Source organism: Gymnodraco acuticeps, unplaced genomic scaffold (assembly GCF_902827175.1).
Source record: "Gymnodraco acuticeps unplaced genomic scaffold, fGymAcu1.1, whole genome shotgun sequence".
Taxonomy (NCBI): Eukaryota; Metazoa; Chordata; class Actinopteri; order Perciformes; family Bathydraconidae; genus Gymnodraco; species Gymnodraco acuticeps.
The window spans coordinates 2,222,864-2,249,872 of NW_022992265.1; the positions used below are offsets into that span (position 1 = coordinate 2,222,864).

The window sequence follows — 27,009 nt, forward strand, 5'->3', positions numbered from 1 at the left end:
AGTTATATTGTAATGCTTAAGGAGTAATGCCGGCTTACTCCTGCACTGGTTCGCATACTGCAGAGCTACTTTCACCCGAGGGCAGCATGTGAAGAAGAGGCCGAACGCCAGGGATCCACCGGATATATACCAGAGTAAGAAGGAGGGGTTTGGTGTTAGGTCAGCTGGTCATCTTTTCAGGTCATCTCATTGGGAGACGCAACGCTGGCCAGCAGGAAACCAAACAGGCTCACAATACAACCAAAAGTCTCAAGGCCTGCATACCTACACCTCCCCCACAGAGCAATAAAACCCTGTTTACTCCAACCAGCCCAGAATGTTTATAGCCATTTGTAGTCCTTACATTTATGAAAGGATAAAACAGAGAAATCAATATAAAACACAAACACAGGTATTGTTTGAACAGTATTCACTTAACTGCTACTGTTGATAACCACCAGAGAAACCCAAGGGACCTCTCTTAACATCACAACCACTGTAGCTCGTTCTAAGTTGAATGCAAATCAGGACATGCTCTCACCTTCCCCCATCTTCCTTTGTCCTCAAAAACACATGTCAACAGGCCCCATATCCAGCTCACAGTTTTACCCAAATTATTCCCATTTTAAGCTTATCCATAGTTTGCTAACATGAATAAATACAAATATAACTCTACAAATTGCAGCTGCCAGTCTTCTGTCACAGCGACCAACTTTGTTTTATGAGTATTAGCCTTTACCAAAGCTTGATTAGAGTTATTATCTGATAACGAGTCAGATTCTCCGGGTATGTGAGATGCATTCCTTCCTCGAGGTGCCCTCTCTCTTCAGCTGAGGAAATGATTTCAGAGTAGTGTTTGATAAGATGAGACAGAAACCTTGCAGGCATGACTAATGCTACTGAGTCCAATTAAGCTGATGTCTTGTACCCACTGAATTAAACCATCCTGATATGATCTTGCCTGCCTGTGCATATATTATTTAACTCTGATCACCTGAAGAATCAGGAAAGGCAAAGAGCCTTACATATGCACGCCACATCGCTGTGCATATGGAGAACTTCCTTCTGTCATTTCTTTCATCAGAAAATGTGCCTGATTAATATAACAGGAAAGATACGACAGTGCAGGAAACAAATGCCCCTCCAAAAAATAAATGTGGTCATGACAGCCATATGAAACTGTTCATGTGCAGGAAATCGACTAAATTGATAGGTTTCTTTTTCTATTATGAAAATTGCTCTCCCTCGAAATGTGCTGAGATAGTGCGTTACATATAGGCTTCTTCACACAACAGCCACCAAAAGTGATTATCTGTAACCACTGCACCACACCCACCGAGAGTGAATTTATGACTTAGTTAAGCTCTCTGAAGGCTGCAACAGCTTGCCAGTAAAATGATTGTTAGTCTAGAGGAAGTCATAAATCAAATCAGGCCTGGGTTTGTCATTATCTATTAATACTCTGCCGCTCTTGAGTTCTTGAAAGAGCCAGAACTTGCACGTTCTCGCCTTCTCCCAAGACTGAAAGATTTCCTCTGAAAGATGGAGGTAAAAGACAACCCTTCAAAGTTAGCTTGGCTTGTGATTGATTTACTCATCCCTCCACGGTCTGCAGCGTACCCCGACAGCTCTGGAGGTGGAACAGTGTTGAGTGCCTTAATTGAGCCGAATGCGCTGAGCTTAAATGCTGCAGGCACAAAACCCACACAATTAAGAAGGACTAATGACGTGGGGTATCACCCATTATTTCTACAAATAACCCATAGGGCTTTCCTCATTTACTAAGCCTTAATTAATGATTAGGAAGACGAAATGGAGTATTTAGCTGAAACTGAGCTCCTTAACACAAGCCATGTTTTGACATTTTCTGCATCTTTTGTAAAAAGTGGATGTATATAGGTCATTATTTGAAGATGTGTTTGAAGAAATGTTTTGTTGCTGTAATTGTTGAAAAAAGTATTTCTGTCTTTTCAGAGCCAAGATGATATGCATGTCATCCACCACAATCAACTGGGTAAGTCTTATTCATATCCAATTGAAGTAGTTGAAAATGTAGGAAAATAAAACAATGAAAGAACATTAAATAAATGGCTTGTCATTTCAGTGTAAATATTCTGTACACACGGGTGCCAATGAAATACTCACTGAAGCACAACGCTTCAGGCATTTCCATTTAGGAGAATGGCTCTAAATGACCCTACTTTTAAAATGACACATTACATATCACTTAATTGCAGATAGGAGTCCATGGGGCATATCCGTTGCATCATGAAAAGTAGCCTAACTACATATGCCACGTTATAAAAAGTACATAAATAAAATAATAAGTATATGACTGGAGAAAGGTTCATCACACCTATAATTTTTACCGTATACTTTCTAATAAACTAATAATTTTGGTGGAAATGTCCTAACTAATATTTTATTTAAGGTTCAGATTAGGGCTGAACGATATATCATGTCATGGCGATAACCGCGATATGCGCATGCGCGATATTCACACCGCAGGGACGTGCGGTTTTATTCATTAAAAAAAAAAAAATGCTAACGCACTTTAGCACAGAATTCAAAATAAAGATACCCTTATTACTTATCAAAACTGCACATACAATATATCCGATTAAAGCTGAGACTCCACAGATTCACTCCACTAAGCGATCCGATCTCGCGACAGGGGAAGCAAACACAGACATCACAACACGCTTTTACGGGAGATCGTCTCACCGTAGCTGTCAATCTGATCAAAAGACGTGTTCAATGGCATTAAAACGAGAAAAAACGCGGCTGAATCGGTTAATCCATAGGTTAATAATGTATCTGTGGCTTTGAAGCAATTGTTTATAATCCATAATTCCATTTTTATGTAAAAATCGGAGCACAAAAGTTAGCTGCTAATGGTAGCCAGCCACCAGAGTGTATGCAGCTTCCGGTTTTGGCTACGCGTCACTCTCACTCCTTATTTGTTCATGTGTGTAGAACTTCCCCTCGATTCCATTGGCGCTAGCGGTTATAAAGAGATTCCATTCGTCAAAATCGACCAAGGGGGGCCAGAGATATGGAAAATCCACCCAAATGACCCCAGAAGTGTTTTTTTTTTGCTAAATCTCTCTAAAAAGGTCAAATGTCACTTGTTTTGCATAAATCTTGATACAGGGTACTTATTATATGTTGTACTTTGGATTCCTAAAGCTTTTAGTCTACCTTACCATCATCCAAGGGTAGTTTTCACTATAAGTAAAAAATAATTTTTGGACGGACACTATAATTTACAGTTTTTTACCATGTTCAATCTGAATTTTCTTTAAAATAAAAAACATCTATATTGATTCTGACTTTTCTACATCCAACTCACAGGTTTATCATTACTTTGAGAGAATAGATTATTAATTTAACCCTTTTAGAAGGGAAGATATGGTCATTTGTTCTGGGAATGTCATTTTCGAGCCTGAGACCTGAAAAACAGGCTCAGTGCTTAAGTAGGTGAATTAACTCAAACACGTCATGTTACAATTATTTTGCTGCTTGCTACAAAAGGAAAACTTGCATTGCTCTCATGTCAGGGGTACTTGAGTGAGTGACATGCAGGCTCTGCATGCACAGCAAACCACCAATCACAATCATTCTTGATCAGATCACAGTAGGCCCCGCCCCGCTAGTTTGCAGACCATCAAAACACCGGTAAAAAATGAGCAAGGCACAGGAGGACAATACCTTAATCCGGTTAAATATAATTTAAAAAAAACACAATATATATCGCAGGGGGAAAAAAATCGCAATGTCAGTTTTTTTCAATATCGTGCAGCCCTAGTTCAGATGTATTTTTAACATACACTGTGAATGGACAAATTAAAGACTTTATCAAGGACACCATGCTAGGGACGAGAAAAAAGGCAGTTCTCAACGCATCCCTGTTTTCATTTACAAGCGACGAATATCTCCCTCCTGAATATACAAATGAAACCCTGTTTATTCTTAAGAAATAAAATTAAAAAACAGATGCTCCCTGTGAAATCATGATATGCTTAATAGATGTTATCAGAGACTATAGTAATTACTGTTGCAAGGAAAAGTATGTGAACCCTTTGGAATTACCTGGATTTCTGCATAAGTTGGTCATAAAATGTGTTCTGATCTTCATCTAAGTCACAACAATAGACAAACACAGTCTGCTTAAACTAATACCACACAAACAATTATATGTTTTCATGTTTTTATTGAACACACCATGTACACAGTCACAGTGCAGGGTGGAAAAAGTATGTGAACCCCTAGGCCAGGGGTGGCCAACCCGCGGCTCGCGAGCCGCATGCGGCTCGAGAGCCAGTTTCATGCGGCTCTTCAATTCATATCGAATTTTATATGTGTGAGTGTGGGGGAGAGACACGGACTCCTGACAGTTAGACCTGATATTTAGTAGGTCTGTTAAGTATTGAATGCTGATAATTCTGACGTAATTTGGCCAGTCAAAGTTGTTTGGGCACGGATAAAATCGCTCCGTTACTTTCGTCCCGGCTCTCCCTACGTGTGTACTGTATGTGTGGTGTCAGGTGTCTGTATGAGAAGATGACAGCGCCGCCGTCTAATTTTGATCAGGAGCGAAGCGGAGGGGTCTAGATCTGCATGAAGGGTGTTATTTTCCCATTATCCCGCTTATTACATGGCCACATTCTCAACAAAGTAACGATATGACTCCCAATATTAATTGAAATGCTTTTATAGATTTAGAAAATGTTTTTATTGATTTAAAAAAATAGTACGCTATTATTTATTTAAAATGACATGCATCCGCTAAGAGAAATAGTCCGTTGTTACTGTTTGAATGTAGCAACGGCAGGAACTGCTTGACAGCGGTCTGTCTGTTCTGGATTAACAATGTGTCACGTGTTCTGAATTGACCAATCAGAATCGAGTATTAAACACTATCTGACCATGAATTGAGTTTGATCCTAAAATGGCAGGGAATAAATGCACAGCTAAGCGAAAATATGAAGACGAACATAGGACGTTTTTAGTAGAGTGGGAGAGTTCATATTTTTTTATCGAACGCAATTGCAAGCCATTTTGCCTTATATGCCAGACAGCATTAACCCATTTCAAGGCTTCAAATCTTCAGCGCCATTTCACCTCACTCCATGCTAACATCGACCATGACTTCCCAAAAGGTACGGAACTTCGCAAGCAGAAGATAAACACCTTGAAAAGTCAGGCAGAAAAGCAGACACAGTTTTTCAAAAAAATAACGAAGCACTCGGAGACCGTAACACTTGCATCTTATCAAGTTGCTTGGAACATAGCACAAGCTAAAAAGCCGTACAATGAAGGGGAGTTTGTTCAAAAATGCCTCAGTGACGTGGTTGAAATCTTGTCTCCAGAAAACAAAAAACTGAAACAAGCGGTATCAGACGTCCAACTGTCCCGCCACACTGTTGAACGCAGAATATCGGACATTAACACCGCCATCGAAGTGCAGTTACACTCTGATCTTCAAACGTGAGTTTTTCAGTGTGGCATTGGATGAGTCTTGTGACATACAAGACAAGCCTCAGTTGGCAATATTTGCACGATCAGTCTCAAAGGATTGTGTTATAAAAGAAGAACTCCTTGATATTGTGCCATTAAAAGACAGAACCCGTGGCATCGATGTAAAAGAAACAATGATAAATGTGTTTGTGAAAGCAAATGTGCCCAAGCAGAAACTAACTGCAATAGCCACGGATGGAGCGCCATCAATGGTCGGATCTGTGAACGGGCTTGTGGGGCTGTGCAAAGCTGACAACACATTTCCCGAATTTTGGAATTTCCACTGCATCATTCACCGGGAGCAACTTGTGTCAAAATCACTGAATTTAGACAACGTCATGAAGCCTGTGATGGAAATCGTAAACTACATCCGCACGCATGCTCTTAACCACAGGCAATTTAAGAATCTCATCGCTGAACTCGACCAAGGGCTTCCAGGAGACCTGCCGCTGCACTGCACTGTGAGGTGGCTTTCTAAAGGCAAAGTGCTGTCTCGCTTCTTTGAGCTGTTGGATGCTGTGAAACTGTTCATGGAACAGAAGGACAAGGATTATCCGGAGCTCTCAGACCCCAAGTGGATTATGGATCTGGCCTTTTTGGTCGACATGCTGTGTTATCTGGACAGACTGAACCTGGATCTGTAGGGAAAGTTAAAAATGCTGCCTGACTTAGTGCAAAGTGTATTTGCGTTTGTTAACAAACTGAAACTGTTTAAGACACATCTTCAAAAGGGAGAATTAGCGCATTTTCCCTCTCTGCTAAAAGCAAGCGCACAAGCCACCGGTGCCACCCGGAAAAAGCAAACAGCCCGTTATGCAATATTGATTGAAACCCTGCAGGAAAACTTTGCGACCCGGTTCCATGATCTACATGTGAAAAGGCCACACATTACGTTCCTCGTCGATCCTTTTAATGCTGAGACGGACTGTTTGAAAGCCCCGCTAGTCAAGGACGAGGCGGTGGCCGAGTTGGAGATGATCGAACTTTCAGAGGATGACCGACTGAAACCTGTTCTGAGGGAAGGGACCCTTGAGTTCTGGAAAACTGTGCCGATCGAAAAATACCCAAATGTCAAACGGGCTGCGCTCAAGCTACTTTCAATGTTTGGGTCAACATACGTCTGTGAGTCTGTGTTTTCTACCCTGAAACATGTGAAATCCAAGCATCGATCTGTTCTGACTGACACACATGTGAGAGAATTGCTTCGAGTGGCCACAACGGAATACAAGCCAGATTTGAGGAGGATTGTTCAAAGCAAGGAATGTCAGAAGTCTCACTAATTTAAAGTAAGATAAAAAACCTTTTCAATTTTGTTTACTGAGAGTTTGTGTGTGAGTGCACACAATGTTCATTGTTATGTTGTTATGTTAACTGGCCTCTGAATACTGGTAGGAGAGGTTTAATTCAATTTCTGTCAATATTATGCCATCTACAATGTGTGTGTGTGTGTGTGTGTGTGTGTGTGTGTGTGTGTGTGTGTGTGGTGTGTGTGTGTGTGTGTGTGTGTGTGTGTGTGTGTGTGTGTGTGTGTGTGTGTGTGTGTGTGTGTGTGTGTGTGTGTGTGTGTGTGTGTGTGTGTGTGTTGTGTGTGTGTGTGTGTGTGTGTGTGTGTGTGTGTTGTGTGTGTGTGTGTGTGTGTGTGTGTGTGTGTGTGTGTGTGTGTGTGTGTGTGTGTGTGTGTGTGTGTGTGTGTGTGTGTGTGTGTGTGTGTGTGTGTGATGTGTGTGTGTGTGTGTTGTGTGTGTGTGTGTGTGTGTGTGTGTGTGTGTGTGTGTGTGTGTGTGTGTGTGTGTGTGTGTGTGTGTGTGTGTGTGTGTGTGTGTGTGTGTGTGTGTGTCCTCGCCTTACTATACTTGTGGGGACCTAAATCTGTTTACACAGTCACGTGTGGGGACTCGCCTCCCTTATGGGGACAAATTGGAAGTCCCCATGAGGGGAATCATTAATTTTAGGGTGAAGACTTGGTTAGGTTTAGGATTAGGGTAAGGTTAAGGGTTAGGGTTAGGCATGTGTTGGTTAGGGTTAGGATAAGTCTCCAGGAAATGCATGTAAGTCAATGTAATGTCCCCTGAAGTGATGTATACGGTGTGTGTGTGTGAAGTTTTATATTTTCATTTTATCTGTGAGAGAGAGAAGGGAAGAAGAAAGTGAAAGAGCACAGAGAAAGGCTGAGAACAAAAGAGAGAATGAGGGAGGGGGGGGGTGCACGTGCATCTGTGACTGTGTGTTTGATGTGGCTCTTTGCAGTAACATAGTCAAAATGTTGGCTCTTAACCTCTGACTGGTTGGCCACCCCTGCCCTAGGCTAAAGACTTCTTCAAGAGCTAATTGGAGTCAGGAGTCAGCCAACCTGGAGTCCAATCAATGAGACGAGATTGGAGGTGTTGGTTAAAGCTGCCCTGCCCTATAAAAAATACACACCAGTTTTGAATTTGCTATTCTTAAGAAGCATTGCCAGATGTGAACCATGCCTCGCACAAAAGAGCTCTCAGAAGACCTACGATTAAGAATTGTTGACTTGCATAAAGCTGGAAAGGGTTACAAAAGTATCTCTAAAGCCTTGATGTTCATCAGTCAAATAAGTAAGTAAGACAAATTGTCTATAAATGGAGAAAGTTCAGCACTGTTGCTACTCTCCCTAGGAGTGGCCGTCCTGTAAAGATGACTGCAAGAGCACAGCGCAGAATGCTCAATGAGGTGAAGACGAATCCTAGAGTGTCAGCTACAGACTTAAAGAAATCTCTGGCATATGCTAACATCTCTGTTGACGAATCTACTATACGTAAAACACTGAACAAGAATGGAGTTCATGGGAGGACACCACGGAGGAAGCCTCTGCTGTCCAGAAAAAACATTGCTGCACGTTTGAAGTTTGCAAAAGAGCACCTGGATGTTCCAAAATATTCTGTGGACAGATGAAACCAAAGTTGAGTTGTTTGGAAGGAACACACAACGCTATGTGTGGAGAATCCAAAGGGGTTTTTCTTGCAACTGTATGTCTATAAACATTTGTATTCACATCCAGGATATTGCTGCTGTCTTTGATAGTTGGGTCATCATTGGGTCTTTGTTTTGATATTTGAGTCTATCTGTATTAGAAACAGGAATGTTGGATGACATTCAAAGGAACAGTATTGAAAAACATTATCACTTTATGTAATCATAACTAGTGAATCTTGAAATGAAATTTTTTGGAAAGGGTGACATTTGAATATGTTGGTAAAAGGGCTTTTGTTTGATGCCTGTCGTGAAAATGTAATCTCCACAGTTCCTCTGGCTTTTTCATAAATATAGTCCCATCTCTTTATCGATCTGACAGCAACCAGGAATTTCATAAGTAGAGCAAAAAAAAGAATCTCATGCATGCCTTTCATGCTACAGGGAGCTCATACAATCACCCTCAGAGTGATTTTCGGGAGGCTGCAGAGGAATTTGGAGCTTCCTGGACCTCTGCCTGTTGTTCATTCAACTGGGTCACCACAGATGTGAAGGCGCACAAAAGCAACTTCATAATGCTCTCATTTGGCACCTCAGCACAGAGAGAAAATACAAACAGACAGCTATCTCGAAAATAATTGGAGCTTCACTATCTGGCACCACTATAGTAATTTTCCTCTGTCACAGCAGAAAAGCTACACTCGCCTGCAGAGAAAATTATATGTGGGCAGGCATTCAGGAGATGAATAAAGGAAAGTTTGGTTTTCTACTGTGTTAAAATACAGAGAACAGCAAAGTTATACCTGGATTGTTTTTTCTGAAGGAGCTGGTGACTTTTAGAAGATGTTCCATGTAATCGCAAAACAATGTTTCTTTGGAGTAAATACAATGTGCCAAATCTAAAAGGGATTGATGTTTCATTTAAGTCTGAATGAAATTGGGCATTATGCAGTTGTTCACTATGCATATCTGAAATAACGCATTCACCTACAAAAATCATTGCAAGTACTCTAGACATACATTATTGTGCGGCATGTAGTGTTTTAACATTTTTGAGGTTTGACTATTGTTACAGCTTAGCAACATGAATAGCTAAAACCTTGGAGAACTTCACCTACAGACATGCCCAAGGAAAATAAATTGTTCAAAATGGCATGATTAAAATATGATTGCTTAAAATGCTCTCTATCCGGGCCCAGGGCCCTAACCCCCTACCGATTGTAACACAATCTCCTACAATACAATCAACGAATGTCTGTTTTTAACACAGTTTACTGTTGCATCCCAGTTCTTCTTCGTCTTCTCATATCCCAAATCGTGTAAGGCCTTTGGCTGTCTAGCCCAATCAATTCAGTCAATTCACTTCATTTTGAGACCGGTCGTCTGAAGAAGAAAATGTGCAATAGTTAAAAGGAGGCTTTATATGCAGTTTCACAGTAGAGGATTCACAGAAAATGAATGATATTGAATTTCAAGAACCTTTTTCTTTTAAACTTTAAAATTATAGAGGGTAGTTTCAGATCATGTGTTCTGACTTACTGCTCCTGTTTAGAGTACACATTCATACATGTGGAGCACAGGGAAGTCATGTATTTGTACAAGAGAAGCTGTTAAAGTGGAAACTGACATATTTTCCCAACCTGGCATTTCCAATCATACTATTGTTGATGCATCCGTTACAAAGAGAACACAACCACTTTCCATTTTCCTCGGTGCAGAGTAACTGCCAACAACATAGGACACACTTTATATTGATCTCCATGGTTAGGATGGAAACTAGAAAAAACGATATTCTTTTGTTAACTGGTATAGCTGGGGGAACACATTATCCTCTTCCTGTTGCACAAAGGTTGTCACTTGTCACACTTTGTTTGTGCTTTAAATCGAGTTTTCATTTTCCTGCAGATTGTTCCCAGGGCGGACCGGATTGCAGAGTGAAAGTGTGACTAGGAAATGTATCTAAATGTTTATGGTGTCATCATTTCATAAAATTGTGCATCTGATATTCATATTTTTACATTAACATAGGCAGTTTCGATTATAATCCAGTTAGCTTTTCCCCCAGACCATAACAAAAATGTATTACTTACTTAACTATGATTTTACATAATATACCTTTTTATTGGGGGGTTTATCGTATTCCTCCGAATTCTCTTCATTTTAGTCATTCACTCTAATCAGTGCAGATATACAAGTTTTGATCTGCTATATTGCAGTTATCTATCTTTTTTTTGTGTTTTCAATCAAGATGTTTTCTTGCTACTTGTTCCTAAAGGATTTTACACTGACTACCACTAAAACCTAAGAAATGACAAGGCCCTACATTAAAAGTGACTTTTCACACTTGGGTTTTGATGCAGTGTTTTCCTTCAACCATATTATGGAGACGATTAGCTGTGGAACATGTACAAAATATAAGAAACATATACAAACGTGTTAATCATATTTTGAGTGGACATACTTATTTTTCGCCAAGTAACTGCAACTTCTGCTAGTCGAAAGGTGAAAGAAACCTTAAAACGGAGACAATGAAGCAGTGTGTTATTATTTACTCTTATGTTCTTAAAACTAAAAAACTCTTGGCTCAGTTCTAGAATGGTTTCTACCTTTTTTTCGGATTCTACAGTTTATCCTGGTCATTCATCTTTGTTTCCTTGAATGATTATTGAACTTTGTCGCACATTTGGAAATAAACCATTGGTCTTTGACTATAAGGGAATAGCACCATAATCAAATTGTCAATGCGGGTGTTGTTGGGGAAAAAAATGACTGTAGCTTTGGTTCTTTATATGTAGGAGGAAGACAAATATTCCAGCAAACAGCAGGCGCAAGTAACACTGACTTAGCAGTTTTTATTTTTAAAGTTGGATTTTTCTTAGTACAGCGTCGTTCAGGGCACAGGGAAACTCTTTGCCACAAACAATGAATGGAATTGCTTGAGAGCAGAGAGGTTGTGCCAGAATTTAAATCAGATTGTCATTGTAACAATTATTTGGCCCAGGAAAGCAGTGCTACTGTCCCTTCAGAGGTGGCATTATATTCATGAAGTGGCTCAGAGCCAGCTTTCAGGCCATTCACATTGCATCTTCAAAAGCTAGAATGTTCACAAGATATTAAACTAACTCTTCCTGCATACCAACCCACACTCCCTGTGTGTTAACCTTTCTTTAGCTGATTCTTAACCCCTCATGTTGTGCCTGGCTGCATGTCGTTGTTTCGGCTTGTTTGTATTTCCTATTCTAAGCACAGCCAATAACTGTATTGTCCTCATTAAATGAACACCGCACTTGCATTCTCAAAATGGTTCCAAACAGTGCTGGAATATATTGATGTATGGGCTATGAAATGACTCATTCATCAAAAACAGAAATCAGCCTTTCAGAAGCCAGGTAAATAACTCTATTTCCAAGTGGTGTCAAATAATACTATATGAATAATGAATGGCTTTTGTAAGAAAACCCTGGAATCTGTTAAGCTTTAATTGCCCTGGCTTCCTGAATTATTGATTCTAAATGAGGTTTAAGGGTTAAGTTCAACTCTCATTAGTCTTCAGCACACTTGTCCATAGGGTTATGAACTCTAATGAGTGTAATTAACACAAATTGGAGACCCTTTTTCCCAATATTTTACGTGTTGCATTTACTGTGTGGTTGTTTAGTGAGTCTTTGCATCACTACTTCTTCTCATAGCTTTCCCTTATCTATATATATATATATATATATATATACCTTATCTCTCTCTCACACATGTATTCCCTTCCTCTTTTGCAATTGTGGTGCATCTCCCTATCACTCGATTGGTTTGCTTCCTTTCACTTCCTTCCTTTCTCCCACCTCTCTTCTATTTTCCTCTCTACTTACTAAGAGATATTTATGATTCTGTCCTTTTCAGCAGCAGGCTGAAAGTTAAATACACCATGCTCTCTATTGATCATGTGCAAGGCAATTAAAAGTCTGTATGAATATGAGAAGAGGGCTGATGGAAAATCTTTCACTTGCTGTATGAGACATAGGCCTGTGCCACACCAGATGATTGCCTATAGGGAGGGTAAATTATTTGTATGCGGCTAAATCAAACTCAACAGACTAAAAAGTTTTCAATATTGAATTTGGGCTACCAGATTGGATATCACCTGCTGTCTGTGGATTGGCTATTAAATCCTGGTGCTGTGTGGTGTGACGGTCATGGTTAGTTTGGCCAGGAAACTGCAATCCAATTCTCTTCAGTGTGGAATGTCTTTCGGATGCACCGTTTTTGGACGTGAGGTGGAGAGAGATGGAGTTTTTAGTAGAAGGAGGATTCTGTGCCATTTTGTCTTGGGGAGTTCAATAATGTGAGTCATTGGAGTGGAGCAGGTTTTACAGCAGCACAATCAGCTGCTGGATGAGAAAGTCAGCCTATGGAAATGAGCTATTGACATCCTCAGTCATCTTTGAAAAATGTGCTGGCAATGAAGAGCTTAGGATCTTTCATGACGGTTTCATTGTTACCACAATAGCCTAATGGCTCCACTTGCAGAATTGTATCCCTCTCGACTCAAGCAGGCATGTATCATTGCATTTACACTAGCGATCTGCATGCTCTCTGTTGGTTTCCTTGGGTGGACAATTGTTTCTTTAACTGTGGGGATGCAGATAGTCCAGGCTGGAAGGAAACTTACCTGAAACAGCTCTGGTGACCACACACACCTGCTCTGTGACACTGATGGAGATGACAGAGCTCCAGGAGTGCCTGGAGGTCAGTGAGCTCTCAGCTCCTCTGCCACTTGGCAACGTCTGCCATCCTGCTCTAAGGAAGTGTCACTATTGATTTGTGTCAATGAGGTGACAACACTGCAGGGCCAGGCCACAACGAGAGCGCACAATCTACATTCAAGTGCGGATATTTACTACACCCTCTTGTATTTGGCACACACCAGGAAATACGAACACGTTGTAGTTTATTGTCCTTGATTCTTTAATCAGTCTGATCCTATCCCCTCTTATGTGCTGACAAGCCTTCACATTGGGGAGACCTTAAAGGGTGGCATTGAGAAAGGCATCAGATCAGAGAAAGAAAGAGGCAGTATTCCCCTGTGTCTCATTTCATCCAATATATTTCAAGGCTGATCGTTTTTTTTTTTTCTGTGAAGTGGCCCCAGTGGAATACTGAATGAGTGAGGGGAGGCAAACGAACACTAGACTCATGCTTTCTAGTTCCATCAGCCTGGCAAAATAAAATCATCTGTTCCAATGTGACCGGGGCTTTGGCTTCGTCTCCCGAGCAAGCTTCAATCTATTTCATTCGAGGCATATTATGTTCAGCCAAGAGGCATCCGTGTATTTCACTTAACTGCCAGAAAACAAGCTTTCTGGCATGTTTTGCACCAGGTTGCTGTTTCACATCTTCGCCCTTCTACTAAGCAGATGAATTGATTGCGTAATAGCACCCCTGGGAATACTATTAGTAATACTAGAGTTGAAACTGCTGGTACTAAAATAATTTCCTCTGTGACAATTCTAAAAACTGAAAAAACAATACAAACACCCTGTCAAGCAACAAGGGCTTTACAAGAAGAGGGAAGAGTCTACAGATACACTAGCGGATGCGTGCCATGCCTTTTTAGAATGATAATTTATTTGAACCCAAATGTAATTTTTGTGTAAGTTTAAAAAATAAAATGTTTTTTCTAGGATGTGCACCAACTTGGCTTCTCCTAAACTTTTCAAGACACATTGATCAATTTAGATTATTTTGATGTGAGTTGCCAAGTGTTAAAGATATCAGCCGTAGGCGGTTTTGCTTCTCTCATATATAATGGAGCTATATCGCAGTCAGCTTGTGGTGCACACATTTCTAAGTAGAAGTTATTATAACCATTTTCAGGTTTAATAATTGTATTTTGTGCCGCTACTGTGGCATGTTTACATACTTTAATGTTCACAAAGTGCTTTATTTTTCCTCATACTTCCTGTGCTGCTGCACCTCCTTTCATCTTCTGTCTGAAACCAGAGCCCAGTCTGCTCTGATTGGTTAGCTGGCCGGCTATGTTATGATTAGGCGCTAGCCAATAGAAGAACAAGTGTTACGTAGTGAAGTAACTTTGTCGTGGAAGTAAACAAAGGACTAAAATCTATATAACACACAACAGGAAAGGGATGTTCCAAAAACCATAATAGGGCCCCTTTAACGTCCTCTTATAACACCCTAACAATGCAAGGGCAAGCTACAAGCATTCTGGATGTTTTCATATTCCTTTCAGATCAGAGGCGTCCGTGGATCATCTCACACATCCACTTAAAAGGTGGAATCCTTGGCACCAAAGTCGTTGTGCTATAATTAAATACTGGTAGACATATCGATTTCACCGTTGTAATCTTGCATTGGCTGCTGCGAGTGTCAAGGTATTGCACAGAGGTGATTTTTACCTGATAGGAGAAGGGCACAGAATAATGGAGGTGGAGGAAGAAGGGCGTTATAACGGGATTTTTCCTTTTCTCCATGTGGTTTGATGATTAATCGAAAGCCATTAGTGCGGAGATGAGGCACGTGAATTCAGTCTTAATTATTTTTGTTTTCTGCCTTGGATTCTCCTCTGCTTTGACATCAGGGGTTCGCATTATCTGCAGAATGAGGAATCGGCGACCTTCTTATCTGATTTCTGCTGTTTGTCTCATGCAGCCGATATTGCTGTACTGTGCAGTATCAGGAAGCTGCTAGCTCACCTGAGGCTTTAAAATGCACTGCTTTTATGTGAAAAAAAACACACACACACAGCCATTCATTTAGCAAACTCAGCAGAAGGACATTTAGTGGTGTTCGCTCTGTAAGCTTAGCTCCCGCTGGAGGTTAGATCTGTTGGGAGATGGACATGCTGAGATTTAGTAAGTAAATCCCCCCCTTCTCCAGGGCTCCAGGATCAATGGGACCTTTGTTATCAGCCGAGCAAAGGGGAGTCACACCCACCAACACTTAATTAAAAAAGATGTGACACAGATACTGTACCCTGACATAGTGTCTACCCCTGAACCCGCTGTTAATATGCTTACCCAGGGTGGGAATAGGTTAAAGTAGTGTAATTGAGGAGGAGGCTATCCATCTAATCCAGACATTGTCAGCACTCGCCCTTTCCCTTTTTCCTCTTGTTGCCTTTGCAATATTCCACTGGGAAGATAAGAGTCCTGTCACTAGTGGCTGTTACCTAAACACTACATTTCATTAATCAGCACATTTTGCAAAGCTTTATGGGAAAAAGTTATTCTGGTGATCATAATTTATGATTGGTACACCCTTTCTGACTATATGCTGCACACATACTTAAGTAGCTAATTAAAACGTCAAGCAAGTGAGTTCTGTTTTGCACAAAGCCTGTTATTTTAGTTTGAACCTAAATGAAGAGGAAAGTAAAATCCCAGTACATCTCATTATTGGGAAGTTTCTGAGCTGCCTGTCATAGCAGGAAATCTTTGACATGTCTTCTGCTTTTCTTTGTACTTGACACCTTGATATTGGCTCCCAACTCTCTACTTTTCTAATTCTTGAAAAGCCTTTTTGTTGTCACATTCATTCCAGCCAGTTCCTGCAGACTTCAGGTTGGTTTGAGGGACAGCTAACGGATTAAGGAGATGTCAAATGTGATTGTACAGAGCCAAAGACAGAATGTCAGATCTTTTTTTTCCCTCCCCCCCGGTCCTTTGGTCTAGTTTTGATTGTACTGGTCGTGAGAGCCACCGGGTTTATGTGGACGTGTTTGTGCAGCCAATGTCATTCTTCACTGAGCTGTGTCACTGCTGCTGCCCTGTAAATGGATTTCACATAAAGAGGACCTACAGGCCTCTGAGTCAATGACAAAGATGGTATCTGAGCATATTGTCAGCATATAAGTAGCCCACATTAGCCACTTTTCAAACTGAGCAAGTGGGTCCCTGTTAACCTTGGCCTTACCATGCAGCAACAATTCTGAGTTTTAATATTAATGCAGCTCAGAATGAAGTGAACAGCTGGGCCGTGTCCACCTTTAGGCACCTCAGAGGAAGACTCTTCTGACTGCTAATCTTTTATTAAGTAACACAGTCTGGGCTGTGACATTTACATACTGAGACAATTAAGCTCTTGATGTGCTGGTTATTATCACCAGGCCAATAATGGAGATTAGCAAAACCACCTCAGTTATTCACACCGCGGTTCTTATCTTGTCCTGCTCTCAGAAGGTCATCGATTGCCATGATCCTTTTTCACAGTGTGTGAGCAGTCTCATAGCTTTGTCCTGTGTGTTCTTCCAGACCTGCGGGAGATAGTGTTCGTCATCCAGAGTCAGAGCAACTCCTTCCATGTGAGGCAGGCAGAAAGACTGAGAGCAGACTTACTGCAGCAGGCTCACACTCTGAAAGAGGTAAGATTAAAGACATCTTTCACTCAAGCACACATGCTCTTAGTTTGGAATACATTTTAGAAGACATAATGTATGTAATGACCATCAGTAGCATAAAAAGTAACATCTGAATTAGAATCGTTTTAACCTGTAACATTTATTTTTTATATAAAATCCATTCGGGAGAAATAAAACGTGATTGCACAACATAGAAAAATGAATGCTTTTCAAGTGTTGGTCATGTGTCAAACTGTTGCTTAATTACTTAATAATGTTTAATGATAGTATGAAGAATTATTAATGGACCCTCCATATGAAAGCTCTTACGTCCGAAATGTAAAAGGGTACTGTGAAATATGCAACACCCTCGGTTCCTTGCTACAGCGGATAATGTGCTTACTTAAAATGTCATATATTTATAAAATCCAGATATTTGTGCGGCTTTGAAATTCAGATATGCAATTGTTCTTCTAAAAAAATCAACCTTCTATATCTGAAGGCATACAGTATTTAAATGATAAGCGATGATTATCCATAAGCATATGTTCATCCAAATTAATATTGTAATTCCTGATTTTAATTCAGATATTCCAAAGAATGCTGCAGGAAAGAAAAACAATGTATTCTCTTGGGAAAATAACTCATTATTTTATGCAATTTGTAAAATATGAGTAAGCACATCAGCATTATGTCAAAGGAAGACAAAGTGCATATTTACAGGTCGAAAGGCCAATTTATTTCTGTTCATTTAATCTCTTCAGAGCAAGATGTAATACATGAATTATTCCATTTAGTTAAATACTAAATGTAGCATCCCTAATGACATTATAGCAAATTAAATGGAGGAACTGCTCGCTGTGTTTCCTGTAGCAAGAGACCAATTTAGATCTCATATATGAGTTTATGTTTCTGTGGTCTCTGATTTTTTGTTTTTGTTATCTCAGTGTCTTCCACTGCTGGATGACTCAACACTTTAACCTACATTTCACTGACTCTGCCCAACGAAAAAGATATATAAAATATTATTTGTCATAATGACACACATATGTACTGCTGTTGTTGTGGTTTTGAAAAATACTAAATATGCCACTCCTTTTTAAATATATTGCTCTAAAATAAATGTTATCTTATATTTGAAATCACATAAATTGAATGTGGCAACAGTTTGAAAGGATTGTTTCATGTTTCTTGTGATTAATTGTGGCATCACTTTGTGCCAGATGATACGATTTATCATGAGAAGATTCTGTTACACTAATAGGCGTCACATTTCATAAGGAGAGACAGACTTTATGAATAACACATGTTGTGTTTGCATTTATGATCTCAGAGATGTCTGGCGTTATAGTATCAGTTGCATGCAATTACACAAACTAAGTCCAGGGAGAGTTTTAATCAGCAACTTCTCAAAGAGGCAGCAGTAAAGACTTGACAACTTTTCAAAACGATATAAGAATCAAAGACTTATGAGCTAAAGGAGTAATCTTCAGCCTCAGGTATACATCAGCACACAGACCTGCGATACCTCCACCAAGTCCTTGAAAAATCTAATAGTTTTGATGTAATGTTCCCTTCCTAATTCTTATAGATACCAGCCCTAGTGATAACTGAATTGTGGCTTACTGTTAGTGCTGGATTCCACAGAAAAACAAATCAGGAAAAAACTCTCCTTTATTAACATTTAGAGTATACTGTAGATACAAATGTAGACTCTGTGATTGATCATAAATATAACCACCCACAACTTTTAAGAAGTAACAACCAGCCATCCACCACTTCCTCCGAGGCACAACACACACACAAATCTGCTGTTTAACAGTCAGGGTTTGTGCGATACTGAAGGGAAAAGATTAAAGTCAAATGATACAAGGCATGCTTTTAGTTTGTAGATGTAAAACATTCTTGATGTACAGTATCTTGTTATCTTGATGTTTTGCTTCACACAAAGCCTTTTTTAATGTCTCGCAAATATCTTTAAAACAAAAGAAAGAATGGCCAGTATTGTGATCAAAATATCTGTAATATAAAACTACTTGATTAAAAAGCTTCCTAAATGATTCAGAGATGACTTGGTTTTGCTAAATATCAGAATGTTAGGCCAGCATCATAGATACATTAAAGATTTTGGCTCATCAGAGCACCTCAGAGACAGAAAATGCGTGAATTATCAGTATGTCTGTCTCCACATTTTTCACCCTGAGCATAATGCTTCAGTTTTATCCTCGTCTGACTGTGTAATCTGCGGATATCACAAAGCCTCCCACGAACAGGAACTTGTGTATTCGATGTGGCTACTCACAGCCTATGTTCCTACAGTCTGACATTGTGCCTTCTGGGAGGAACTCACATTACATTAACACATTAGTTTTGTCGTTTTGACGATGCTCATGTCCACAGAGACATTCAACAGAACGAGATTAAACTCAGAAACCCATAGCGGCAGTAGTGAAATACACCATGTTTCTAATTGCATTCCTATGCATCACTTGAGTAATCTTACAATGTATCCATTTAAGGAGCCACTGGGATGAAAATATGTTAACATGGATCCCCTCATTTAGAGACTTGCCCCTCACTGGCATCCCCAAAGTGTAGTTCAGTGACCCCCTTCTTTTCTTACAAGTAACCAAGAAACAGCTCTTATCTGTGGCAGAGTCTGCAGATTGCACACAACACCGCCTCCTCATATTGAGATCCTCCTTTATCATTGGATTGCCAATAGCTCTTTAAAGTTAAAGCATAATCGTTAAGATTGTATTATAATCTGAAGAAAACATTTAGTTTTTCTCTAAGTTATACTTTTATCTCAACCGTGATGGCGCTAACATCAAGGAGAGTCAAATGAAGCATCGTAGGTGTCATTACAGCTTTAGTTCAAAGATAAAGCTCATATTAGATGAGAGCTAATATGCTAATAGGACTAGTTAAATATAAAGAGTGTCAGATTCATCCCCTAAATCAAACGGTGCGTGCTGTCATACAGAATGGCTGAGAGGAGACTGTTCACCCTGACTTCCTGCATGATGAGTTGACCATGCAGTAATGAGCCACTGGGTCTCACGCTCTGCTGCTTTGTTTTCATTGCAGTGTGAAACACTGGCTCTCGCACACACGTACTCTCTCAGTCGTCGCTACAGAGCAGTGTTCTGAAAAACATTCCTCCTATTTGGATGTGGTTATGTGCACTGTCCATGTCCTGAAATATCCGTGCTTGCTTCCAGTGATATTTCCATCTTACTTACAATTTACTTCTCAGTGTTAGCAAGTGAAAGCAGAAACCCAGAAGGCAATATGGGTTTTAAAGAATGATACAAGTGTGTTTGGAAGCTTTATCTTCTTGAAAGAAAATATTTGATTTATTCCGCCTTTTTCGATTGTATCAATTACATGTAATAATTAAACAAACAAAACCTAAGTCAAGCCAAAGTCAGACTACATAATGTATGCCTGATAACGCCCATCAGGACGAACTTTGGGGATAGTTCAAATAAGTGATAATAAGAGTGTAATGAGAGCTGATCGGGACCATTATTCTCAAATGAATGGAAAGACGGCTAGACAGAGCCCACACCCATAGGCAACAAATCAATCCGGGTTTATTTTCATTCATCAAAGTATGTGAACATGTGAAAACACTCATTCTCGTTGCTGTTTTGGTGAACTTTACGGCATTTTGCTGTGAGTTCACGCAGCGCAGATATCTCAAAGTGCAGTACCATACAGTGATAATGAAATATATTGAAATACAAATTAAAACACCGGCCTCAATTGCAATATTAGCTTTAACAGAGTGTGTGTGAATTGTATGGGCTAAAACATCCAAATACTAGTACAGTCCTTTGTCAATGCTGATGAACCAGTTCTAAATCACGCCTTTCCCATTCTGTGTACTTTGTTGGAGGAATACAGAAATCACTGTATCTTTCTTTATGCTGTTTTTGTGTGTGCAGAAACCACCGGTGGTATTGCTTCTTCATAGTTTATCAGATCACGAGGGAGATTGGAGTATCCTTCCTCTGCTGCCCAAGTAAGTATGCCTGCACTCTCAGGATCGAATGAGAATGTTGATTTAACGGTTCAAAATGTGAGAAAAATGTCAGAAACTTTGTGTCAGTTCAGATTGAGGAAGTTATATTTAGGTTTTTAGGACATTTTGAACCACGTTTTAGGGCTGCAGATGGCTGGGAAGCTATTATCTACACAATAACTGATTGATTGCCTCACATTATAATAAAAACATTCCTAATGTCTCTATAACTGCAACAATAACCCTATTACTGCAGTCATTTGGTGGCCTGAGCAGCATGATAATGACATTAGTTCCAGTCATCTACATGTGTGGGCCTTCTAAACATCCAATATATGTTCAATAATGGTTGTGGGAAGCTGTGAAATAACATCGGAGTCTGTTTTTTTTCCTCCATCATAAAGATGTAGGACATAGATCACCAAAAGCATCCCAAATCATTACAGAGCCGCCCTCTCTGAAAGTCTGTGTGCTTGTGATGTTTTGTTGCCTCTCTCCCCTCGAGGGAAACTGTGTGGCTGCCTTGATCTGACTGGGTCAGAAGCTGCAGTTAGAAACTACCTCACAATGGACTGAAATAAAAAAAACAATGTTCTGTAGAGTTTGTGTGTGCATGGCAATGTTCCGTTTATTTCTAGTTCATTATTTAACTCTAGTTTTAATTTCTTTTGTCTCAGCTTATCGAACTCCTTCGGGAAAAACTCCTCCTGGATTGTATTTCTTGAGGAGGAAACAAATGTGAAGACGACTAAGCTGGTTCAAGTCCTTTCAAAATTTGACAAGAATAAAGTAAGTATTAAATATTCCCTCTAAACCCCCTTTCCTGTCTCTTTCTGTCTGTGTTGCTCTGTCTCTCTATGCCAATTTCATCAGCGAGACCAAAGCTCCAGCTTAGTTGATCATTGGTTCAATCCTCACAGTATCAGCTTAGCTCCTGCACTGAGCTCTGCCTGCTCACTTTGTAACCTGTCAGACATGTCACTCCTGTCTCTGCTGTAGACCTCCTTTAAGCTCTGTGTCCCCACTCATGAAATTATTTTTGTATATGGGTAGAGTAGGTTGAATATAAATAGCGTATTAGATAAATGCTGCCATTCAGAAAATTGTACACTGTGGGTCTAATGAAAGATCTTTACTAAACCAATCTTAGCTAAAGCTTTCTCCATCCAGTTTTTTTAAATAACCAAAAATGGCACATGTTAGAGAATGTGGCATTTTTCTGTTGCCATTTGTACTTAAGCCATAGTTGTAATTCATTATTACAACTATGTAATGTGGAGAAAAAGGTCAGATGTTAGATGAATCTACTGGCAACCACGTCAGTATGTTGAATACAAAATGTGGTTTGCAGAATGACTACATGAGCTCCTGTAACTTCATTACAGTACATATACATTTAAAGCAATTTTGGGAAGTAGGCTTACTTGAGAAGATTGACAACACAAGACGTGTATCCTGTACATATGAATGTAATCATATCAAACTCTGCAATAAGACAAATCACATGTTGTGTTTTTTCTCTATAAGTTTTTACCCCAGATGCATCAACAATTATGAAAAGAGTCTAGATCTTTGTTATGTCAAGAAATCTCATTATCTTCCCAGCCAGTGACAAACGTGGTTACTACAAATACTTCCAAAAGTTTTCTGGCATTGTTAAAAGTTTCAAATGAACTCAATATGTTAAAGGTACAAGAATAAAATGACAAAGTGTAACATCTTACAGAAAAGACAGGTTACCTGCACTCATGATGACATCCTGTCCCTCACTTCTTATTTATCAGGAGTGGTTTCTCGGTAAGCCCCTGTATGACAAGGAGTCGACTATCATTCATCACTACGCGTTTGCAGAGAATCCCTCCATCTTTAAATATCCCGACTTTGTTGCTGCTTGGGCCTTAAGCACCCCCCTTGTTGTTCGGTGAGTACGAATCAGTTTGTATCTGTGAAATTGAGTCGTTACGTTATCATTGCAGTAATATTTTTTGTGGAGTTTTGTATTTGTCATATATCAACCATAAATCTGTGATTTGTTATTTTAGGCTCGCAGACAAAGTGAGAAATGAACCACTTAAATCTGACTTCACCATTGACCTGAAACATGAGGTGAGATAACGTGCACTTTACACGGTCATAGACCTGTTGTGTCTGCTGGAGTGAAGATGAGACTGCTGGTTTTTAGCCATATCCTCACACATTTCTCCTTTCTCACACTTGAGCCAGTGCCAACCTACTATAATTTATTTACACAAAAAGAGCAAGGCATGAAATCCATCTAACCTTGAAGTGAAATCTCATTACTTTGGAGAATTGTCACGGTGCAGCATTGAGGTTCTTATTTTTATCACTGAAATTCAGTCGGGTAGGCACCTAGGGATTTCTTTGAGTAAACGCAGCGCTGGACTTATCAGGCTCAGTCGGTAAAAGGTTGTTCAGGAAGAGATGGCATGATCTCAGTCCCAAGATCCAATTACAATACCGTATATTCTTTTTATGTATGCTTTTTAAAGGATGCTGAGTTTTCAAATGAAATCAATGGACATATTATAAAATGGTGCTTTTGCAGATTAATGGGTCTTGAAATGCACATCACAAACATGCAACTGCAACCTCAGTACATAATAAGATGACTTGTGAATGTCAAATACAGACAAATATGGCATGCCTCCTCAATATCATTCCAGTTCACTGTCAGTAGATTAGCTGCAGACTGTGAATCGGCAAAACATCAGTTTTTAGTTTCTGTAGTTCCTATTCTGTAAGACTGTTCCTTATTCAGACAGCACTGATGCCACTGTCTTCATTATATATTATTTTACCGTACTGCTGCGTCGTCCCCTGTAGAATAGTTCCACTATATCCCAGATTTTACTTTGCTCTTCATCAGAAAGAGGTACTGTGATATTCAGCAGCTCTCAAATTCTCCCTTTTGGTCTGTCTTTTGAAAGCTATCTTAAATGTTACATTTGATGTGAGAGCAAAATTGTTGTTTACTATAAAAGAAGAGTGAAGCATTCCACGTGTCTTCAGTACATTTTTATAATAAAGGATTCATTTCTGTTATATTGCATCTTGTCTTCAGCTTTAACATTTGAAAAAAAACATCTTTGTTGATTACAGGTTGCCTTGTATATCTGGGACAATGGCAACGGTCCACATCTCACTGGCGTTCCTGAGCTGTGCACGGAGCCGGAGGGCTCTCCCCAGACCCAGCACTGCGCCACGTCTCTGAGCACCGCACCTCCTCTGTGTGTGAGTACAGGCTCTGTGTGCACTTCAATTAGGTTGTCCTCAATTCCCTGGGAATGGTAAAAGAACAAAATTAAACATAAAACCGAGGGCACTTCACTGTGATATGCTGGCAGTTCTCTGATGATGTACGATATTCTGCCTTTTTGTGCCCACGGTAACATGGAAACAGCACCAATATTTCACAGCGCAGCCTTCAACGTAACTGCCTTTATTCTCCATTCAGTAGAACATTGTCCATTAACCTAAAAAGACAGGAAGTTTGCTTATTCAATTAGATTTAGTAATCCACCAAGAATGACATACACCTCCGTTGCTTAGCAACATCCGTTTGTGTCCTCTCATTTTCTAGAGTTACGACCTCATTTTTTTCCCCCATCATAATGTGGTCAATGGTAGCCATCTCCAATTCTGATTGATGTCTTATTCTAACATTAAAAGTATTTAAAACACATTTTTGGCTTGCCTTCTGGCTTCATCCTTTCATTGTCTTGTCCAAGCAAATGGAAATTCACATGCAAATCTGCGATGTAAGCTGATGACTAATTAACTCTAAAATTATTCTTCTCCTTTATCCTCTTTATCTCTCTTGTTGGCCCTTGTTCACACATAGTCATCAGATTTTTGTTACATGAGCAAATGTTAAGTGGTGAATATAAATAAAGCATAAGTGTCTAAGGGATCATTTATTCCTGGGAATAAGCTGGTTGTGTTGTCTCTTTGTAGAAATATAATTTTTTTAGCAGAAGTGTTATTTAAATGAAACAACCAATTGCGATACTGACAGAAACTGGTGCTACACTGCACTTTAATTAGTCGTTGAATAGGATCGTGTATTAGAAACGTTATTACAGAAATAGCAATGATCTTTAGAAATGTATCTTATGTGTAGGTTCTTTCAAACTATATAATACAGAGAAAGGATATAACAGTGAGTTGCATGTGTGCAAAGAAAAAGGCAGTTTCTTACTGTAAAATGATGATGATAATAATAATAATAATAATTGGCAGTATCTTGAGGCCGTACTTGATGTTGCGTTGCATCTGAGTGGGAGCCAGCTAGTGAAAATATATCATTATTGTCCCACACAGTAAGTAAGGTCGGTACTTACAGTGCCATGTAGAAAAAAATGTAAGTCTACTTTAATCAAGATTGCCGGTGCACTTGCGTTTATCGCAAAAGATGTTCCATGTTATAGGATATTATAATTCTGACCTTGTTGGAGTGTTGAATCACAAAAATGTTCTTTCCACATGGTATGTGATATATTGTTAATACATTGTTTGCTGAGAGAACATTTGGTTTGTGAGCTGAGAAGACGTGACCATTCTTCAGGTGGCAATTGCAAGCACCCTGGAATAATCAATAACTTTATGAGAGCTTTGTTGACAGTTGGTGAGGCGAGTCGAATTTGGGATGTCAGATGTTTTCAACCCTGCCCTCTTTCACAATTTAACAATCCGATGCTCTTCATATGGGATTTAAGCCATATACTGGATGTGCATTATGTGGTCAAAAGACTGATTAATGTTTGTTGTAATCCAATTAGTTATAACAAGATTATATTAACGTACATTTAAATCACTATATATAAAACTGCATTCATGTAACCAGACCAGAGGGCAATATTTGAGCAGCCAGCGGAGAAACATTAAGGTCACAAGTTTAATAAGTATTCAGGGAGGAATTTGGATCACACACACAACAAGATTGGACATAAAGTAATCTGCTATTGTTTTAAACATTCACAAGACAAATAGCCAAGCAGGGGCCACTTCAGCATAAGTGTTAAGAGCTTCTAGAGGCAGATTCAAGGAGGCAAAGTACAACAATCATCACAACATGTGCTTTGTTGTTGATAAAAAGAGAAGTAAAGCTCATAATATAAATGCCTTCTTAAGGTTGTTGGGGTCTTGTATCAACAAAGCATTGCCTTTCTATGTGACAATTATGTAAACAAAGAAGACAGACTGGGTTGATGACTATTATCTGGTGAATATAGCAGAGCATGGAATCAGCTAAAGAGCCAGATATTTCCCAAAAAAAAGAAAAAGGAACTAAAGCGAGTGAATATTGGACTCCAGATAAAAGCTAATGGTGCTCTGTAGCTACTCCATGTGTAAGTAAGCTATTGTTTCCAAACAGTAGATCATGACTAAAGTGAAAATAGTCATTAGCTGCAGATTGTTGTACATTATCATTTAAACTTTCAGATTACTTTTCTATGCTCGAGCTTTATCAGAAGTTTACTTCACATCGTGTCGACAAATGTTCTTGGAGATGTGATGGTTTGTGCAGCAGCTGATGACATCTTTAATATAGCACACATTTGTAATGCATTTTGTCTGAGAATTGAGTGTGTCTTTGTGTGAGTGTTTGAGCTTTTATTAAGAAAGAAGTAATGCAGGCTCTTCCATGTTTGACTGTAAGTAATAAGGAAGGGATCAGAGATGTTACATTTTCAGTTTTATAATCCCTTTCATTTAATGTATCATATTTCCCAGGCTCCCATGTTGCTCCTCTTTTCATCTCCAAGGCTATTACATTTCACACCTCCATCCATCCATCTTCTCCCGCTTATCCGTGGTCGGGTCGCGGGGGTAGCAGTTCCAGCAGAGAGCCCCAAACTTTATTTTCCCTGGCGACATCAACCAGCTCTGACTGGGGGATCCCAAGGCGCTCCCAGGCCAGCGAAGAGCAATAATCCCTCCACCTGGTCCTAGGTCTACCCCTTGGTCTCTTCCCAGCTGGACGTGCCTGGAACACCTCCCTAGGGAGGCGCCCAGGTGGCATCCTAACTAGGTGCCCGAACCACCTCAACTGGCTCCTTTCGATGCGAAGGAGGAGCGGCTCAACTCCGAGTCCCTCCCGGATGACCGAACTTCTCACCTTATCCCTAAGGGAGACACCAGCCACCCTGTGGAGAAAACCCATCTCGGCCGCTTG

The 27,009-nt window shown here is 39.8% G+C and overlaps 1 protein-coding gene across 1 annotated transcript in view; it reads left to right on the plus strand.

Moving 5' to 3' along the window:
- Positions 1 to 27,009, plus strand: part of b3glcta (beta 3-glucosyltransferase a) — a 69,645-nt gene that overhangs the window by 20,784 nt on the left and 21,852 nt on the right. Inside the window, exons 3-9 of the mRNA XM_034207160.1 lie at positions 1,954 to 1,993; positions 16,698 to 16,807; positions 20,737 to 20,813; positions 21,491 to 21,602; positions 22,598 to 22,734; positions 22,856 to 22,919; positions 23,934 to 24,065. Coding sequence (XP_034063051.1) covers positions 1,954 to 1,993; positions 16,698 to 16,807; positions 20,737 to 20,813; positions 21,491 to 21,602; positions 22,598 to 22,734; positions 22,856 to 22,919; positions 23,934 to 24,065 — 672 coding nt within the window. The remainder of the gene's footprint in view (positions 1 to 1,953; positions 1,994 to 16,697; positions 16,808 to 20,736; positions 20,814 to 21,490; positions 21,603 to 22,597; positions 22,735 to 22,855; positions 22,920 to 23,933; positions 24,066 to 27,009) is intronic.